Below are 14,177 nucleotides of genomic sequence, written 5' to 3'. Positions count from 1 at the left end.
TACACTATATAGACAAGATATAACAAATAAAAGATACCTTGTATCCTATATCGTTACTTTGTGTTTAGTGTGGTGCAAGGTAAAAATTCTTGGAGATTCATTAAAACGTTTTTCCACCAGACCGTTACTCAAAATGTGTACTTTTACTTTTACTGTAATCCCTTTAATCTTAAATAACTTCGTATTTATTGAATTTTCTATTATGTGACCTACACTATAAGATAGGAATTCGAAAGACGAACTCAACGATACCAATAACTTGATTTCGATAATTTGTGCAGTTGCCCCTTTTTACACTCACCCCTTCAATTTAATTTCAATGATAAAAATGCAAAACATAGTGTCCTAATTTTATTGAAACACTAACTGATCCACCCAGCTTTGTTCGGGTGTAATATCAAATACCTACCTATGTATAATAGCAGTACATGATATACAACCTATACTAATTATATTACTTCTGAATTAGGTAGTTTCGTAGTTTTCGAATGTTGAAATTAAGACCTAGTAGTAGTTAGTTTCCGAGTTCGTGTATTACTAACAAACAAATAGTTCGTCTTTATAATATTAAGTAGAGACTACAGTAAATTTGTTTTTAATATCAGTTTATTTTATTGTTCATTTTATTTATTATTTTACGGTAGATATACCTACAGCATGTTCACAAAACACTTAAAAATAATACAGTTCGGTTTGACACACCGAATAACAGTTACTCATAAGTGCCTACTACAAGAAAAGAATTGCAATTCAATTTAGGTTTAACTTTTAATAAAATATGCTGTTAACACAAAATAAATTCTTTACCTAATACAATTTGAAATGTTATTAATTGTCATTTTAAATGTCGCGTTCGTATGGATTGTAAGTACTTATTTATTATTGTTTTTTATTTAAGTATAAGAAGTACCTAGATACCTTAACTATTCACCGCATTAATTCAGGGCTTCCAATTTACGTAAAGCATAGAATAATATTATACTAGCTGATGCCTGCGACTTCGTCCGCGTGGATGTACGTTTTTCAAAATCCCGCGGGAACTCTTTGATTTTCCGGGATAAAAAGTAGCCTATGTGTTAATCCAGGGTATAATCTATCTCCAATCCAAATTTCAGCCTAATCCGTTCAGTAGTTTTTGCGTGATTGAGTAACAAACCTCCAAACATCCACACTTTCACATCACACTAATATTATAAAGGCGAAAGTTTGTATGTGTGTGTGTGTGTGTGTATGTTTGTTACTCCTTCACGCTAAAACTACTGGACGGATTGGGCTGAAATTTAGAATGGAGATAGATTATACTCTGAATTAGCACATAGGCTACTTCTTATCCCAGAAAATCAAAGAGTTCCCACGGGATTTTTAAAAAACTACATCCAGGCGAACGAAGTCGCGGGCATCAGCTAGTTTACAATATTAGTAGAATTAGGATGTGCCAATATGGCCACCCTACAGTTGAAAGCTCTATTAATGCTTCCGGTTTTGATGCCTGTAACTAACTAATTAGTGTTTTCGGTTCTGTATAGAGATACTAACTGATGTCTGTAACTACGTCAGCGTGGATTTAGGTTATTTTAAAAATCCCGTGGAAGCTCTTTAATTTTCCCAGAAAATAGTTAGCTGAACCACCTATATATAGTACGCGATAGGTCGAGATGACAATAGGGGCTGCTGGGTCGAGACAAAACCGGAGCTGTTTCTGAGGACTTCCTAAGATTGGCTATTTTACTGCTTTATTGACTCCACTACGCCTCACATCGCGATTGCCATCTCGACCTGTCTCGTACAATACCTATATTATATCCATGTGAAAATCAGGTCGATCAGTTGCTCTGTTGGGGCGTGATTTAAGGACATCAACAAACCAACACTTAAATTTTATACATTTTCAGTGTCCAGCAAATTCAGCATATTACGAAACAATTCAGTCGAAAAAAGTTAAATTGTTGAACGATGGAAACACAATATCATTGCCAGCTTATGGGACTGCGATGTATGATGTTAGTCAAAATGTTATCATTTTATGCCTAGGCAATTTCAGAAACATAATGTGTTTTTTTTTACCTGGGACAGTATGGGGAAATCCAAATCCTACTAGTTACTTAGAAATTGTATGAAAAAACATTTACTTAAAGACCAACTTCTGCTGTCCCGATTTTTTTCTTTAAAAAAAAAATATATACTTTTATTCGGGACTATAAGTTAGGCGCAAACACAGTACATACAATACAATTAATACTACAATTTACTACAATAACATTATACAATTAATAATAATACTTACATAAAATAAAATTTTATTTTATTTAATTATAATAAGATGGAGATTTTGATAAATGTTACAGTTAAATTCCCGGGAATACATGACCCAAGCAGTGACTTGGGCAATCGAAGCAGGATATAGGCACATAGACACCGCAGCTCTTTACGGAAGCGAGGACTTGATAGGCGATGCCGTCAAGAATGTAAAAAGGATCTTTAAAGAATTTTATAATAGTTATATCTTAAGACTAGAGTTGATAGTCTAGAATTTAGTTTTAGTTTTAGTTAAGAGGTCGCTCTCGGAGCTTCGATCTCGCACCTCTAACTTTTCGGTGCGTTATGTGCGTTTTAAGCATTTATATATATCATTTACTTAACGGTGACAGAAAATATCGCGAGGAAACCTGCATACCTGAGAGTTCTTCGTAGCGTTTTCAAAGGTGTGTGAAGCCTGCCACACCGCACTGGACCAGCATGGCAGACTATGGCCTAAACCCCTTGTAGGTTACACACATACTTATTTAAAAATAAATGTTTGAAAAAAGAAAAAAAACCTTCACTCAAAATATATACGTCAAGACTGAATTGTTAATGTTGTTTATTTCATGTTGTGAGAAAAATAAAATCTAATTTTTACGAAGGAACTCGTGTCGTTTAATTATTTCATCATCAACGCACTGAGGATTCCTTTACTGGTGACCCCGACGTGATTCTGAGACATTCTGAGAGGAGACCCATGCTCTAAAGTGAGACCAGAGTGACTTACATATAACATACTCCAGCCTTATGTAGACTCAAGGTTTCGACTTTTGAATCGATCTTTTAATTTAGTATCTACTTAAAGCAGTCTCACAGGCAAGGTCATCACCATCATCATCACCAACCATCACCAGCCCACTATTGAGCAGCGATCTCCTCTCAGAATGAGCAGGGTTTAAGTCATAGTCTACCACGCTGGTCAAGTGCGAAAAGGCAAGATCTGATAACTAAATTATGAGGAAAACACTAATTGCAAAAAAATAGCCTGAGTAAAGTTTGAAAATAACTAAGAAAATTATTGTATTAAAATTTTATGATTTTTTCAGCTACCACCCACAGTTGGCACCCGTGCAAATGTCATACCAGCGATTCGAGATAGTTTAAAAAGATTACAGTTAGACTATGTGGACTTATTCCTGATTCATACGCCTCGTAATGTGGTAGGACTTTGAAGAGTTACTTAAGCTTACTGCTTTTTTTATAATTGTATGATTTAATACTCTCACTACATAATAATAACCATTTATCTCTCGAAATTTAGTTAAACATAAAGAATCGCGATTACTTGGAGATTTGGAAAGGCCTTGAAGATGCTAAGCGGATGGGATTGACGAGATCTATTGGTGTTTCGAACTTCAATGCCACTGAAATTAATAGGATCCTGGTTAATACAAAAACCGTACCAGCTGTTAACCAGATTGAGGTAAGATAAATGCGTAAATATTGGATAGGGAAACACAACCGATATTATTACAGTATAGACCAGCGTATTCGTAGCAAAGCGAAGCTATGAAAAGCTGGCATCAGAGAGATGACATAATATAAAGTCGGCGGCCTGGCGGATTGACTAGATTTTTATTTTTTTATTTTTTTTTAAAGAATATTAACCATGACTAATACTCCCCTTTCCCCTCCAATTAAGCGTAAAGCTTGTGCCAGGAGTGAATACGACAATTGTGTAACGGGTGGGGTTTGAACCGCCGACCTTTCGGAATTCAGTCCGTTCCACAACCGTTGAGCTATCGAGGCTCTAAACAACCTCTATTGAAAGCAGAGCCTGGAACCTGAAACCTCTTACTCAGTCCCTTTAACAGTTCACCAAGGATTGAAACAAGCATACTACAATAGCTGGAATCTTCCGTTGAAGCTGCTATGGCTTTGTTACGATAGAGTTATCATAAACATTTAAAAGTTGTTCTTTTTTAGACAATCCTACCTTTACAAATCTTGAGTTAGTGGCTTACTGTCAAAGTAAAGGCATCGTGGTAACTGGATACTCACCTTTTGGTTTCCTCGTGCCAAGACCATACAATAATAATTATTCTATACAGCCCACTTTGGACAATCCGATATTAGTGGGAATGGCCAAGAAATACCGTGCAAAAGTCACTCAAATTGTCCAACAGTATTTGGTAAATATATGTATACAATTTTATCATTATTATTATTGCAATATTGTGTGGGACGATCTTTACCCAGGATTGATGATCCTAAGAAAATGGAGGAACGAGGCAGAGCGGAGCTGAGGACCTTTTTTAATTCCTAAAGCAGCAAAAATCCGTGATTTTGCTGAAAAACATAAAACGATCTAGGCTCATGTGATCTAGGTAACTCGAATACAGTCTTTTTCGCCCATAAATATGCTTATTTAATAGCATTTGACATCATCTACTACCTTTCAAATGGATCGTGGTTCGTGATGCTTAAGAGGGGTCTCTCCGTCACTCGCTCCATACAAACGTAGTTCCAATTTCAATTGAGCAACTAAAGTCCATGAAATTTTGAAGACATATTCTAGAATGACGGAGAGAGCTCTGTTAATTTGAAAATTATATTTTCAGGTTGAACGCCACATAATACCAATCGCTGCATCATTAGACAAGGAACACATTCAATCAAATATAGACATTTTCGATTTTACTTTATGCCCAGAAGACGTCCTCATCATTAATGAATACGACAAGAATATTAAGGTCCATATAATAGATTATGATGGACTGGAAGAAGAGATGCTTTATATGTATAGATATTTGAAGAGATTTGCCCGAGAGAACAATTTGAAACAGTTTAGGAATGTTTAGTACTTAGTTCTGGAATCAGCTGCACCGTTTTTATAATAATACCTATTTGAAACTTCTTTGAGGGCCACATGAAAAAGCGTTGCCTGCTTTTTTAAAAAGTAAAATTTACATAGTTGGTAGCTAAGCACTATTATGTTGGTTACAATATACCTAATATATTAAAAATTCATACTATATTTTTTTTAAAGTATATTAATTTTAAAAGTTTGTGTTAGATATTAAAATTTGAATAATATTATTCTTAGTAATAAAATAATGTTGATTGTTAGTTAAGTTCTTAAATGTAACAAGTGTAAATTAAAAATTTTCAACACCCCCGACAAATCATTTTCAAATAAAATATAATCATGTATATCTAGGCAACGTCCATCTTGACAGCTTGACATTTGTCAATTGACACTTGAATATTATGAACCTAAGGGTTATCTAACCTTCTTTTCTACAAGAAAACTAGAAAATAGCTGATAACTTTTAAACGGCTGAACCATTTTTTTTGGATTATAGCTAAGAACACTCTCGATCAAGCCACCTTTCAAACAAAAAAAAGTAAATTAAAATCGGTTCATTCGTTTAGGCGCTACGATGCCACAGACAGATACACAGATACACAGATACACAGACACACAGATACACAGATACACACGTCAAACTTATAACACCCCTCTTTTTGGGTCGGGGGTTAAAAATTACATTGAATTTGTAGTACCTATAACACGAGTGTACAACTTATTTTAGGCATCAGTGGTTTAACCTAATTCTTGGTTGTAATTCACCAAGAATTAGGTTAAACCACTGATGCCTAAAATGGTGAAACAATAAAAGATTTATTTATTATTATTATTTAGTAAGATTTGAATTATATTCTTATTAATAAAGTAATGTCGATGGTGATAATAAGTAATTAATTTGTGCTCTTTTTATAACCCTGTGTAAAAGATGAAAATAGATAAGAGAAAAACACAGAAGATCAATAATACATTAAAGTTAGTAGCCGGAGATATATCAGCCCTGGCGTTTCGGCCGCTTTTTTTATTCAGATACAAGTTAGGCCTTGACTGCAATCTCACCTGATAGTAAGTGATGATGTAGTTTAAGATAGAAGCGGACGCCTAACCTGGAAGGGAACCCATACCCCTTTGGTTTCTAGACGGTATCATACCGGAACGCTAAATCGCATGGCGGCACGGCTTCGCTGGTAGGCAACTAGCCACGGCCGAAACCTCCTATCATACCAGACCAGTGATTTAAAAATTACAAAAATCCAAACCTTGCCGGGAATCGAACCCGGGACCTTCCACTAATAAGACCACAGCGCTTACCACTGTGCCAGGGAGGTCATTAAAATTGTATGAATTTCTATGGAACTGATTAATAATAATCGTTTTATTAAGCACGGCTGTCCTCTTGTGTACAATTACTAGCTGATGCCCACGACTTCATCCACGTGGATTTAGGTTTTTAAACATCCCATAGGAAGTCTTTAATTTTCCGGGATAAAAAGTACCCTATGCCACTCTCTGGGTCTTTATACCTATACCTATCCATGCAAAAAATGAGATCGATCTGTTACTCCATTGCTTGAAGGGCAAACTAATAAACAAACACACTTTCGTATTTGTTATAGGTATGAATAGTGATTTCAATAGGTAAGGGCCGAAATGCAACGCAGAGGGCGCGCACCTCTTCAGTTCGGTTTCCCATTACCAAAGGTGGAACCTTTACCGTTATTAAATAATAATAATAAAACAAGTGTAAATTAAAAATTTATTACACCCCCGACAAGTGAAGGTTACAGTAACTAGAAAAGAGCTGATAACTTTCAAACGGCTGAATCGATTTTCTTGGATTATAGCTAAGAACACTCGATCAAGCCACCTTTCAAACAAAAAAAAAACTAAGTTAACATCGGTTCATTAGTTTAGGAGCTACGATGCCAGAGACAGATACACAGATACACACGTCAAACTTATAACACCCCTCTTTTTGGGTCGGGGGTTCAAAAAAGAAGAATTTTTGGAATCCGTTTAGATTTGACTGACTTATGGAATGCCAACGCCAAAACATACGCGTCGAACTGAGAACCTACTTCTTTTTTCAAATCGGTTAAAAAACGGTAATACTCGAAAGAGGTGGATAACCCAAAAATAATGAGTGTGAATTTTTTAATTATTTATATATGCCAGTATATATTATATTCGTACTAGAAAGATTATTTATACTTAATTAAAATTTTAATGATAAAAATGCAAAACAAATGTATAACATTGGCCTAATTTGATTGAAACGCCTAATTCTTAGCAAAGTACTTATTAGTGATACCACTAAGGAGTTGAATTTCAATTTAGTTTTAGTTTTTAATAGCAGCGGTTACCAAAAAAAATTATCTTGTTATTAAGTTCGAAATGTTCTCAATTGTTATTTTAAATGTCTTGGTGATATTATGTATTGTAAGTATATAATTACAATTACAATACAATTACAATTTTATTATTAATTACAATTTTGTTCTTGTATGCTCCCCGTATTAAATTAGAACTTGCATTTTATATTATGTATGCTATAGTTACCTATCTAATTTTGTTATTAAATACATCTGTTCGTGAAAATATGATACTATTAGATGATGCCCGCGACTTCGTCTGCGTGGATTTAGGTTTTTAGGGTTCCGTACCTCAAAAGGAAAAACGGAACCCTTATAAGATTACTTTGTTGTCTGTTTGTCTGTCTGTCGTGTCTGTCAAGAAACCTATAGGGTACTTCCCGTTGACCTAGAATCATGAAAGGTAGGTAGGTAGGTCTTATAGCACAAATATAGGAAGAAATCTGAAAACCACGAATTTGTGGTTACATAATTAAAAAAAATTAAAATGTGTTTTAATTTTAAAAATTTGATAACCATACCAAGCGGGGTATCATATAAAAGGGCTTTACCTGTACATTCTAAAACAGATTTTTATGTATTTTTAAGCATAATAGATTTATCGTGCAAAATGTCGGAAAAATACTCGAGTACGGAACCCTCGGTGCGCGAGTCTGACTCGCACTTGGCCGGTTTTTTTAATAATTATTTTGCACTTAAGTAACTAAGCATGTTAATTTATCTAAAAGTGCTTTATCTATTCTCTGTAATTATAAAGTTTAAATGTTTCAGTTTCCAGTGAAATCAGCGTATCATGGAACATTTGCGTCGAAAAATACCAGATTATTGAACGATGGGAACACGATCCGGGTACCAGCTTTTGGGACGGCGAATCCTGTTAGTACCTTGCTATAGTAATCCATACTAATATTATAAATGCGAAAGTGTGTCTGTCTGCCCTGTCTGACGGCCCAACCGCTGAGCTAAAATCGGCTCAGCGGTTGGGCCTCAGCTGGTCGCTTTCAAGCTGTGAATGAATTAGTAGTTATTTCATTTTAGGTTAATGAACTGTATAAAGTACCTGAAGCAGTCTTTTCGGCGATAAAGACTGGGTACAGGCATATAGATACGGCTGCGTCATACGCTTCTGAAGATTTGCTAGCACAGGGTCTTAATGATGCAATAAGCTATGGGATCGTTACACGGGAAGAAACGTTTATTACTTCTAAGGTAAGTTCTCTATCTCATCCATACTAATCCATATACATATCTACAAGATGTAACTAGAGGTGTAAGTCAAGACAGGGGTACGGGCCTCGAGGCGTGGCCTGCTTGCCCGGGTGTGGCCCGGGGAAGAACACTTCCCCGGTAACGTTCTTTAAGGTGTATGAGACGGGTCTGCCCGCGAAATTCAAAATTAATTTGGTTTTTCGCAATTTACAAACTAATACGACAAAGTAGGCTTATGGCATTCTAATTCCGACAAGGCAGTATGATCTTCACAGGATTACATAAAAACCTTTACTTGAAAGTGTTCAGTTTAAGAAATTAGCTATAGTATTAGCTAATTAGCTATAGTCGTATTAGTTTATAAATTGCGAAAAACCAAATTAAATTAGAATTTCGCGGGTAGACTCGTCTCATGCCCCTTAAGCCGTTGTCGGCTAAGGCCTGCCTTCTTGGCTTAGGGCCTCGAGGTCTCAGTTGTGTGTTGGATCCAGGGCCCCCGTATTGTGGGCGATGGGCTCGCTATTGTGTACGGGGATATTGTCGAGTCCGGTAATGCGTCGTCCTCGCCGTCCGTCATCTTCACCAGCAAGTTGTGCTTGAGCGAGTGACTGCAAAAGCTCACGAGGTAAAGGACGCCCATTTAGTGGTCTGTATTGTAGTGGTGCTATCCCACGGAGGTGTATGTATGGTCAACATGCGTCGTGCAAGTGCGTGGACGTACTCCACGCTGGGCTTATTCTGTATAAAAAGTTGACAAAATTTTTCTTTTCATGTACGCAGATGGCGCTGGAAGCAAATAGACGTAAAGACGTAGTACCCGCATTGAAGCTATCCTTGAAGAGACTGCAGTTAGAATATGTTGATTTATTCCTCTTTCAAATTCAAATTCAAATTCAAATTCAAAATGTTTTTATTCAATTAGACTTTTACAAGTTCTTTCGAATCGTCAAAAGCATCTACCACTGGTTCGGAATGCCTTTCCTACCGAGAAGAACCAGCAAGAAACTCGGCGGTTGCTCTTTTCAAAGATTTGATATACAATATTATGCCATGTATAAAAGCAATTGAAGTCCTGCGCATTGCTGGAGCGAATCGAAGTTCAAATCCACGCTTTTTTATCATTTACATAATCTTCGATAGTATAATATGCTTTTCTCAAGAGCATATTTTTAATAGATTTTTTGAACCTGTGTAAAGGCAAGTCCAAAATTGACTGAGGAATTTTGTTATAGAAGATTATACCCATTCCCACAAATGACTTTTGGACCTTCCTGAGACGGAGCGTAGGAGTCGCAAGCCTGTTACGGTGTCTAGTCAGCCTGTTGTGTAGATCACCAACCCTCTTGTAACTAAGAATATTTTGTCTTACAAAAATTATGTTGTTGTAAATATATTGAGAGGCTACGGTAAGGATACCTATTTCCTTAAATTTTTCTCGAAGTGAATCGCGTGGTTTTAAGTTATAAATTGCGCGTATTGCCCTTTTTTGTAATACAAAAATTCTCCCAATATCTGCCGCTCTACCCCATATTAAGATTCCATAAGACATAATACTATGAAAATAAGCAAAATATACTATCTTTGCGGTCTCCACGTCAGTTAATTGTCGAATCTTTCTAACCGCGTAAGCAGCAGAGCTTAGTTTGCCAGCAAGAGTTGATATATGGGTGCCCCATTGCAGCTTCGCATCTAAGGTTATCCCCAAAAATGTAGTAGTCTCTTCTATTTTCAAAATATCATTATTTATCATTAAATTAATGTTACTTGTGTTCTTGGTATTGGGCAGTGCGAATTCAATACACTTAGTTTTTTTTGCATTTAAAAGTAGATTATTTACAGTAAACCAGTGAGTTACCTGAGATATGGCACCATTTATATCGTCAAAATTGTCCTTATTTCTATCGACTTTAAAAATCAAAGACGTATCGTCAGCAAATAGTACGATATCGCAAATATTTTGGACTACATATGGTAAATCGTTTATGTATACTAAGAACATGAAAGGACCTAGAATAGAGCCTTGAGGAACACCCATTAGTGAGGCTGATCCGGATGACTTCACATCATTCACACATACTGTTTGAATACGATCACTAAGATAGGACGCAATGAGACCAAGCGCAGTGTCTTTGATTCCATAGTGGCTCAATTTAACTAAAAGAGTCTCGTGCTCAACGCAATCAAATGCCTTGGATAAATCACAGAAAATACCAATGGCATTCTGTGACCCCTCCCACGCATTGAATATATGCTTTAACAGCATTGCGGCCGCGTCGGTTGTTGATCGACCTTTAGTGAAGCCATACTGTTCAGAATGGAGTAGCTTATTTAAATTGAAATGCTGAAGCAGTTGGTTGAGCATGATTTTCTCAAATATCTTGCTCAGTGTTGGCAAAATTGAAATTGGCCTGTAATTGTTTGGGTCACTTTTGCTACCCGATTTAAAAAGAGGTATCAATTTACTACATTTCATGAGATCTGGAAAAGCGCCTGTATCCACAGACTCATTAAAAATTAAGGCTAGATATGGCGCAATAATATCAATAATATTGTTAATTATTTTTACTGATATTCCCCACAGATCTCCGGTTTTTTTGCTTTGTAAAGATTTGAACACTTTAACAATGTCATATGGAGTAACGTATTCAAACCTAAACAACACACCGCATTCAGTGACATTGGCCCTGAGAAGATCATAGGCTTCTGTTGGTGAAGAGCTAAGGGAACTAGTAGTGATGACTGGAATGTTCTGGAAAAAATTCTCAAATGTATATATTTCATACGCCTTATAATCTGGTAGGTATTTCATTTTTAACCCCCGACCCTAAAAGAGGGGTGTTATAAGTTTACTGTTTATGGAGTCGCTGTTTGTGCTATTTCATTTTTTTATGGATACCTGTAATAATTTTGATTTCTTTTGTTTAGCTGAGAAAAAAGACATACAATCTCCTAGACATTTGGACCGGCTTTGAAGACGCCAAAAAGTTAAATTTGACACGATCCATTGGCGTTTCGAACTTCGAGATAGAACACTTGGTTCAGATCTTGCCATATTGCACAACGATGCCTGCTGTTAATCAACTTGAGGTGAGTTATATACTTAACTAGTTACAAGTGTAAATTAAAAATTTTCAACACCCCCGACAAATTATTTTCAAATAAATAATTATGTATATCTAGGCAACGTCCATCTTGACAGCTTGACATTTGTCAATTGACACTTGAATATTATGAACCTAAGGGTTATCTAACCTTCTTTTCTACAAGAAAACTAGAAAATAGCTGATAACTTTTAAACGGCTGAACCAATTTTTTTGGATTATAGCTAAGAACACTCTCGATCAAGCCACCTTTCAAACAAAAAAAAGTAAATTAAAATCGGTTCATTCGTTTAGGCGCTACGATGCCACAGACAGATACACAGATACACAGACACACAGACACACACGTCAAACTTATAACACCCCTCTTTTTGGGTCGGGGGTTAAAAATTCATACTAAAATTTTCACGTCACGAAAAAGCCATTCACAAAATAAACCATTGAAGAGATGTACCAGTATCTTGAAATGCTAACAATTTTCGAAGAAATAAACAAGTACCTACCTACTTGAATATAAAAACACAAAGTACGGAACCCTTCGTGTGCGAGTCCGACTCGCACTTGACCGGTTTATTCTGTTTTTTTAGGGTTCCGTACCTCAAAAGGAAAAACGGAACCCTTAGAGGATCACTTTGCTGTCTGTCTGTCAAGAAACCTATAGGGTACTTCACGTTGACCTAGAATCATGAAATTTGGCAGGTAGGTAGGTCTTATAGCACAAGTAGGTATAGGAATAAATCTGAAAACTACGAATTTGCATCATTAAAAAAAATTAAAATGCGTTTCAATTTTTCAAAGTAAGATAACTATACTAAATGGGGTATCATATGAAAGGGCTTTACTTGTAAATTCTAAAACAGATTTTTATTTATTTTTATGTACTTATAATAGTTTTTGATTTATCGTGCAAAATGTTGTAAAAAATACCCGAGTACGTAACCCTCAGTGCGCGAGTCTGACTCGCACTTGGCCGGTTTTTTTTTTCAGGTAAACCCTACCTTCACAAATATGGAATTAGTGGAATATTGTCAGAATCAAGGGATAATCGTGACTGCTTATGGACCCATGGGCTTCACGGTGCCAAGGCCCGGCGTTAACGATCCACCACCACCTTCGTTGAATGACCCTGTGTTGGTGAAAATAGCCAAGAAATATGGCGTCAGCACTAGTCAAGTCGTGCATCGATATTTGGTAAACTTTTTATGATATTTTTTGGCATTGTCAAATTAAAAATCCGCCACGAATCGTGTTTCAACCCCCGACCCAAAAAGAGGGGTGTTATTGTTGATTTGATGAGCAGAGCGTGGAACTGAGCTTGTGATGGATGCACGGGTTATTCGAAATAAACACTTTTATTGACCAGTCTCAAATTATATTAAATATTAATTAAAAAAGATACAGAGAGCGTCCGTCATGTTTGGAGGGCGAAACCAAAGAGAACAAATAAGTATAGACAACATTCAATGATAATATTAACATGGATATAAAGCCGTATATAGACTTTCCAACACTTCCCCTTACGGCTTACATATTATGTCCAATACTATACAAATAATCATTGATACAAATAAATGTAAGTCCAAAAAAAAATGTATACAAAAACAATATTCTACTATGTAAAGGTAGTAGTTGTCACTTCTACATTAAGGAAAAAATGTATGTCAAATATGCATATAAAATAACATTCTACTATGTAGAGACAGTCATTTTCAAACTCATATTCTCAATGAAGCTACAATGTTTCTGTACACACAGAGGTTTAGTCAATACATCAGCTATCATCTTGTCTGTAGAAAGGTACTTTACTGAAATAGAGTCATTCTTAATTAAGTCTTTAACAAAATGATATCTGATATCAATATGTTTCGTTCTTTTATGACAAAATTCCTTACATTCTAAAAGCTTATGTGCGCTTTGATTGTCATTGAATACAGTGCAAGGAACTTCCTTATGTACTATTTCTGAAAGCAAGTTTTTTATAAAACAAACATCTTTACAAACATCACCTATAGCTAGGTATTCTGCTTCTGTACTCGAAAGTGCAATACAGCGTTGTTTACGTGATTCCCAGTTAATAGTATTATTACCCAGCTTAATGACGAAACCAGTAAACGATTTTCTGTCATTTTCGTCATTACCCCAGTCGGCATCGGTATATGCTCTTATATCCAAGTTAACACTTTTTACATAACATAAAGAGTAGTTAATTGTACCAGCTAAATACCTAAGAATACGCTTCGCCGCAATCCAGTGGGAGCTATCAAAGCTGTTGTTAAACTGGCTTAACTGACTACATGCAAAAGTGATATCAGTTCTAGTACATACAGATAAATACATAAGACTACCTATCAGCTGCCTGTAGTTATAGGTCTCATCAAGTATACA

The 14,177-nt window shown here is 35.9% G+C and overlaps 2 protein-coding genes across 2 annotated transcripts in view; both read left to right on the top strand.

Annotated features, from left to right (window-relative positions):
- LOC123871083 (aldo-keto reductase AKR2E4-like) overlaps window positions 1–5,159 on the top strand; it is a 57,528-nt gene extending 52,369 nt beyond the window's left edge. Inside the window, exon 7 of the mRNA XM_045914655.1 lies at window positions 4,863–5,159. Coding sequence (XP_045770611.1) covers window positions 4,863–5,102 — 240 coding nt within the window. The 3' untranslated portion in view covers window positions 5,103–5,159. The remainder of the gene's footprint in view (window positions 1–4,862) is intronic.
- Window positions 5,160–8,244: 3,085 nt separating this feature from the next.
- Window positions 8,245–12,998, top strand: LOC123870982 (aldo-keto reductase AKR2E4-like). The gene is made up of 5 exons (XM_045914498.1): window positions 8,245–8,358; window positions 8,521–8,691; window positions 9,472–9,558; window positions 11,617–11,778; window positions 12,780–12,998. The coding sequence occupies exons 1-5, from the start codon at window positions 8,245–8,247 to the stop codon at window positions 12,996–12,998; spliced, it is 753 nt and encodes a 250-aa protein (XP_045770454.1).
- Window positions 12,999–14,177: the final 1,179 nt, after the last annotated feature.

Source organism: Maniola jurtina, chromosome 13 (assembly GCF_905333055.1).
Source record: "Maniola jurtina chromosome 13, ilManJurt1.1, whole genome shotgun sequence".
In the NCBI taxonomy this organism is placed as follows: Eukaryota; Metazoa; Arthropoda; class Insecta; order Lepidoptera; family Nymphalidae; genus Maniola; species Maniola jurtina.
Note: the sequence above shows the minus strand (reverse complement) of the source record. Positions and strands in the feature narration are given on the sequence as shown.